Source organism: Mandrillus leucophaeus, unplaced genomic scaffold (assembly GCF_000951045.1).
Source record: "Mandrillus leucophaeus isolate KB7577 unplaced genomic scaffold, Mleu.le_1.0 Scaffold213, whole genome shotgun sequence".
In the NCBI taxonomy this organism is placed as follows: domain Eukaryota; kingdom Metazoa; phylum Chordata; class Mammalia; order Primates; family Cercopithecidae; genus Mandrillus; species Mandrillus leucophaeus.
This window is the reverse complement of record NW_012102177.1, coordinates 871,981-878,765: the sequence shown is the minus strand read 5'-3', so window position 1 is coordinate 878,765 and position 6,785 is coordinate 871,981. Positions and strand designations below refer to the sequence as shown.

Genomic DNA, 6,785 nt, shown 5'->3' with positions numbered 1-6,785 from the left:
AAAAACTTATAAAATTCATTTGGAACCACAAAAGCACCTGAATAGCCAAAGCAAGCCTAAGCAAAAGGAACAAAGCCAAAGGCCTCACAGTATCCAACTTCAAACTATGCTACGGGGGCTTGCAGTAACCAAAACAGCATGGTCCTGGTACAGAACAGACACATAGACCAATGGAACAGAATAGAGACCCCAGAAATAATGTCATGTACTTGCAGCCAACTAAGTATAAGGAGTACCTTCCCCACTGCATATTTTTGCCAATTCAACAAAATTGGCAAAAATATGCAGTGGGGAAGGTACTCCTTATTCAATAAATGGTGCTGGGGAAACTGACTAACTGTATGCAAAAGGATGAAACTGGACCCCTGCCTATCACCACATATAAAAATCAACTCATAATGGATTAAAGAGGTAAATGTAAGACCTCAAACTATAAGGACCCTCGAAGAAAACCTAGGAAATACCATGTTCACAAAGTTGTGCAACTATCACAACAATTCATGTTTAGAATATTCTCATGAGCTCCCAAAAGAAACCCTTATCCATGCACAGCCACTCCTAATTTCCTCTTGTTCCCTACCCCCAGCCCTAGGCAGCCCCTAATCTACTTTCATGTCTGTAGGCCTTTTCTGGACATTTCATGTAAATGGAATCAAACCGTTTAGGGCCTTCTGTGACTGGTTTCTTTTCACTTAGCATAATGTTTTCTTTTTTTTTCTTTCTTTTTTTTTTTGAGATGGAATCTCGCTCTGTTGCCCAGGCTGGAGTACTTGGCTCACTGCAACCACTGCCTCACAGGTTCAAGGGATTCTCCTGCCTCAGCCTCCCACGTAGCTGGAATTATAGGCATGAGCACCAAGCCTGGCTAATTTTTGTATTTTTAGTAGGGACAGAGTTTCACCATGTTGGCCAGGCTGGTCTCAAACTCCTGATATCGAGTGATCCACGCCTACCTCGGCCTCCCAACATGCTGGGATTACAGGTCTGAGCCACCACACCCGGCAGCATAATGTTTTCAAAAAATTATCCATATTGTAGCATCTGTCAGTATTTCATTCTTTTTTATTGCTAAATAATATTTGATTCCATGGACATACCACATTTTATTTATCCACACATCTGTTGATGGACATTTGGGCTGTTTCCACTTTTTGGCTCTTAGAAGAATTCTGTGAAATTCATGTACAAATTTTTGTGTGGATCTAGTTTCATTTCTCTTGGATTTATGCCTGGAAGTGGAATTGCCAGGTCATGTGGTTATAACATTGTGTTTAACATTTTGATGAACCGCCAGACTGTTTTCCGAAGCAGCTGCATCATTTGCGTTCTCAGCAGCAATGCATGAGGGTTCTAGTTTTTCCACATCCTTGACAACAGTGGCAGTTATCTGCTTTTTTGATTCGAGCCACCCTCGTAGGGGTGAGGTGATAATCTCGTTTTGGTTTTGAGTTGCATTTCCGTGGTGATTGATGGTGTGGAGCATCTTTTCCTGTGCTTATTGGCTATTGTTATATTGTTTTTGGAGAAATAATCTGTTCATATTCTTTGCCCATTTTATAATTAATTTGTCTTGTTGAGTTTCAATAGCTTTTTATATAACCTAGATACAAATCCCTTATCAGATACATGCTTTCCACATATTTTTTTGTTCTGTGGATTGTTTTTTCACTTTCTTGATGGTGTCCTTGGAAGCATAAAAGACTTCTAAATTTTGATGCAATCGCATGCCAAGTTCAGGTGGTAACCCCGAGTTCAGGGCTTTTCCACTGCAGTGCTTGCTTTTGAACCTGGGACCCTGAGCTCTTGGCATTCTAATGGCTAATGTTGTCTTCTTTCTTTCCTTTTCTCATTTTTTCCCACAGGGATGGTTGCAGAGGAGTACAATGCCTTTTTCTATTCACTGGTATCCCAGGACACACAGGAAATGGCTTACTCAACCAAGCGGCAGAGATTCTTGGTAGATCAAGGTTATAGCTTCAAGGTACATATCCATTTGGCCTCTGGTTAGACTAGGACCAAGGCCTTCTTGGTACCCTGGCCTCCAGGAGACGTGAGGACCACTGTCAGCAGGCAGGCACCAAGCATTCGGGGATTAGAGGCCTTGCCTCAAACTCCCTTTATCACTGCATGAACCACTGAGGGCAGCTGTTGGCGGGAAGCGTGCCGTCCTGGCAGGGCTGAGGTGCCACGGCACTATGGCCAGCACTGTGTGAGTCTGAGCCACTGTGTGAGTCTGAGCCACGGCACTATGGCCAGCACTGTGTGAGTCTGAGCCACGGCACTATGGCCAGCACTGTGTGAGTCTGAGCCCCGCAGCGTTGCTTTCTCAGGGATGCCTCTCCAGGTAGCTAGGAGAGCCCTTCCTTTCATCAGCTGGTAAGCTCCAGGCCTTAGTGTGCCTCAGTTTGCCTCCCAGACACCAGAGCCATCCCTGTACTACAAATCAGGTATTTTAATTGGGAAATTCTAAAGCTTTGGCTGACTTTCATTGGTTGAGGCATTTGCTTTCTTTCCTGTTACACAAATATTATTTTTATGTCAGTATTTGGTGTCCAGAAGGGCTTTATATTTTGGGGATAAATGGAGGGTTCTAGAAGTAGGGGAATTAAATTACCCCTATGGTCCACTAAAAGGACATCCCTAGAACATGAGACTCCCAGGTTCTTGATTGCAAAAGACTGCAATCCAGGCTGCCCTTTAGATACATTTTTAATGTGTCTCTTTATGCATTGGTGAGAATTCCCATTATTGGCCTTAGGAGGACAGAGTTGTCTCGCCTCCCCTCTGTTAGCTAGAGGCAGTGACACTTTTCAGACCTCATGCTGGCCTAGAGGACAAGATGCTTGGGTTTTGAGCCCAGTTTTTTGGAGGATTTGCATTGTGACCGTTTTATCCATCCATGAAAATCCCTGCTGGTAATAGCACTCCTACCTCCTGATTCCTGCCGAGCTGTGAGGGTAAGAGGAGCACCAAGTCAGAAGGAGCTGCTCTGAATTCTTTGAAAGGTGACCTCGACAAAAAGGCACAATACCGTACCTTAGTAGTTTGTGTTGGTTGGAGCTGTGTCTTCAGTGCTGCCTGTTGAGGAGCAGTCGTTGGAGTTCCCAGAGTCATGACCTGGAGGGGTTGGGCCCTGGGCAGACGTGCACATCATCTATACTCTGGATCCCTGCCCAGAAGGACTCAGATCCTTACTTCTAGGAATTTTCCTTTAATTAACGTTATGAGAATTGGAGGGAAGGAGAGTTCCCTTTATAGAATCAACCCAAGTTTTCTGCAGGGATAGGGAGCCCTTGTAGTAAGTTATCCCCATAGAAATAAAAACCCAGTCTCCACCTTGCTGTTCTTACTGTTTTAGAGAAGTCCTGTAAATATCTTCCTGATATCCTATCGTTTTCATTTTCATGTGCTCATTCCTGCTGGAAGCCCCAGTTGCTGGGCACAGCAGATGCCAGGGACCTTCCTAAAGGGCCACAGCATGTGCCTTCCAGTCTCTTGTCCCTTCCTTTGCCTGCTCCAAGATGTGAAGGCTACCCGAAGGAGCCTTTTAAACTCACTGAGATTCTTCCTGTTGATCTACATGATCATTTAGATGCTATGTGTTGGGGGCAGATTTCTCTGAAATTCCTGTGTCCCTCCGGTCTTGAGATCATTAGTCAAGCTCCGTGTTAAAAGTGGCTCCCGATGCTGGTCTCTGGAATTCTAGGGAGAAGCTCTCTATTGTTGGCCACCACGGTGGCTGGGCCTGGGGAGGGAAGTGAACAGAGCAGGTGGACCCAGGAGAAGGCAGAGGAGGGTTGGGGAGAGAGAGCAGAAGGGAGCATGTCTGCTGGCTTGGGCTTTGCAGGTGATCACGAAGCTTGCTGGCATGGAGGAGGAAGACTTGGCGTTTTCGACAAAAGAAGAGCAGCAGCAGCTCTTACAGAAGGTCCTGGCAGCCACTGACCTGGATGCCGAGGAGGAGGTGGTGGCTGGGGAGTTTGGCTCCAGATCCAGCCAGGTGAGTAAATGGGTGAGGAGGGTCCAGGTGTCAGTGTCCCCACAGGGCAGCGTTTGTAGACACAGACACAGACACGTAGTCTGTGGGCCCCTGGATGGGCCCATGGGATTTTTTTGGAAATGTTGGAAAACACAGAAGAGATTAATAGAAACAACCCTTGTTGCCCTTTTGGTGTGTGCCCCTGGTCCTGTTGCATACAGCTGAGCTCATGGTGGCTGTGACTGGTCTCCTGCTTTACTCACACGAATATTCATTAGATCTTGATGGTGAAGCCCAGATGGCAAGCAGGTGACCCCAGCTCACCTTGGTGGCGACTGGAGGGAGCGTGATAGGCCAGGGCACGTAGTTCCCCACCCAGGGCTGCCATTCCTGGTCGTGGGCACACAGTTCTCCTCTGGGTCCTCCTCAGTGGTAAAGCTGAGCCCTCTAGCCCCTAAGACAGCTCTGAGGTCAACTCTTGTGGTAGCTTCAATGCTTAACTTTGAAAAATGTAGAGTTCTGTGAAAATACTCAACCTTTCATTTATTCTACAAATCTGCCTGCTCTAGGCCAAGCAAATATATGGTGTAATTAGTGAGAGCATCATTATGGAGAATTATCAGGCCTGTCCCAGGGGAGAAGTGCACTTCAGTCAGGTGCGTTTGAAATTCAGTTGCCATTAGAGCCGGAAGGTGAGCAACTGCTGGACCGAGGAAGCCACTGTGCCTGCGGAGGGCCGCCCTCCCTTGGGCCTAAGGCTTTTCTCCCCCACTAGGGAGCGCTCTCCATGGGAGCCCAGGAGCGTGCGCTCACTGCTCTCACTGGTTGTGAGGAGGTGCCTGGTTCATTCTCCTCACAGGTAGAAATGTCAGGATGGATATGGTTATCCCCATTTTACAGGTGAGGTCATTGAGGTGAGGTGCAGATATTAATTACTTGCCCCAGGGTTACTCAGGGACAGGTGCAGCCAAGAGCCAAGCCCAGAGCTTTCTGTCCTTCCACTCGATTCAAAGCCTCATGGTGGTGTCTCAGGAGATTTTAAGGGACTGCTGCCCTAACTGTTAAAAGAATTCTGTTCAGAACAGGCACAGTGGCTCATGTCTGTAATCCCAGCACTTCGGGAGGCCGAGGTGGGAGGATCAGCGGAGTCCAGGAGTTTGAGGCCAACATGGTCAACATATGGAGACCCTGTTTCTCTCTTAAAAAAAAAAATTGTCCAGAGCTGTTGTTAAGTGAGGCAGTGTGCCTTATGGTTAAGAACAGTCTGAAGCCCGGCTACCTGGGTTCTAGCCCCATCTCCTTAAGAGCTGTGTGATCTTGGCGATGTTACTTAATCTCTCTGTGTCTCAGTTGCCTCTTCTTTAAGGTGTGGATGATAATAGTTTTGAGGATTAGAGGAGATAATGCATGTCAAATGCTTAGAACAATGCCTGAGACACAGTAAGCGATCTGTACACATTATTTAAAATGATGTATTAAATTTATGTACATCTTATAAAATTTGCTGTGATCATAAATATTATAAAAGGAGTGTCTTTTCTTCCGGAGACTAACATGGGCTGGTCCCCTCTTCCCGGCAGGCATCTCGGCGCTTTGGCACCATGAGCTCTATGTCCGGGGCCGACGACACTGTGTACATGGAGTACCACTCATCACGGAGCAAGGCGCCCAGCAAACATGTGCACCCTCTCTTCAAGCGCTTCAGGAAATGATGCTGAGGCGGGGTGCTTCGTTCAAGACCGCCGCTTGGCACCCTCGTTGGAAAGGGACTTTCAGCGTAACGTTTTCCTTCAACCTCCTTGACCTTCCCTCCAGCGTTGGCCAAACTGTGCTGAGGAAACTGCCTCAAGGGCTTGGCTCTGCCTTCATGGGTCATCTAGGGTTTATTGTCTCCTCCTGCCTTTATCATCTAGGAGGAGACAATATTTTTTCAAACTTTTTGGGGAGTGGGGTCATTTCTGTATATAAAAAATTTTAATATTTAAGGTGTATTTATCTTACTGTTCTGAATAAACAGAATGGACCATTGAACCACTCTTCATTGTACAAGTGTTTTTATGCTTCGTCCTGGGCATGGGTTATGTCTGGATGACCAGCCTCCATCAAGGCCCTACTTTGTAGCCAGCACAGATGAGTAAGATGGAGCCCCTCCCCAGGGAGCTACCAGGGAGATGTACCTTGAGATAGAAGAAGCATCAGCAGGAAATACCTGGGGAACGGGGAGGGTGATCCAGCTGGAGGAAAGAGCCTGGGTAGTTGGCTGTGGTCCCTGTGCACAGCTTAGCCTGGTGGATTCAGACTGGGGCTGCAACCGCACAGCTTCCTGCTGTTCTGGTCGTTACAGCTGTTCCTGCAACCTTGTCCAAGGTAGACACCTACATCATGAAGGCCTTCCAGATTGGCTCCTGGTGGCTCATCTTCTCTGAAAGAGTGACTTCTTGTTTCTCCCTCAAAGTACGTTTTTAGATATTGCTGAGGGGCTAGATTCCTCTTCTAATAGCAGTTTAGTGCCCTTGGGTGTTTTAATTGCTACTTTGTTTTTAATGGCTTTGGGCTTTTCTGTTCTGTTCCTAGTATGAAAGCAAAGGTGTTGAGGAAAAGACAGTCCAGGCAGGATTGCTCCTTGAAAGGTAGACACCCATGAGGCATATCCGCCTTGCAGAAAGACTTGTGATTCTGAGGAGGAGGCTCACTCCCTCGAACAGGAAACAGCGCTCACACTTGGGGAGTGAGTGTTGAAACCCTGGCTACATAAGGCTTCCGAGTGGAGTCCCTGCCCATCCCCACAGCTCGGCAGCAGCTTCCT

At 47.1% G+C, this 6,785-nt stretch overlaps 1 protein-coding gene and 1 pseudogene across 2 annotated transcripts in view; one reads left to right on the top strand and one right to left on the bottom strand.

Moving 5' to 3' along the window:
• The window catches only part of ERCC3 (excision repair cross-complementation group 3), a 70,979-nt gene extending 64,966 nt beyond the window's left edge, over positions 1 to 6,013 (top strand). For both annotated transcript variants that reach the window (XM_011980482.1, XM_011980483.1), the window contains exons 13-15: positions 1,863 to 1,981; positions 3,848 to 4,000; positions 5,560 to 6,013. In XM_011980482.1, coding sequence (XP_011835872.1) covers positions 1,863 to 1,981; positions 3,848 to 4,000; positions 5,560 to 5,691 — 404 coding nt within the window. In that variant the 3' untranslated portion in view covers positions 5,692 to 6,013. The remainder of the gene's footprint in view (positions 1 to 1,862; positions 1,982 to 3,847; positions 4,001 to 5,559) is intronic.
• A 68-nt stretch (positions 6,014 to 6,081) lies between these two features.
• Positions 6,082 to 6,785, bottom strand: part of LOC105540013 — a 16,199-nt pseudogene continuing 15,495 nt past the window's right edge.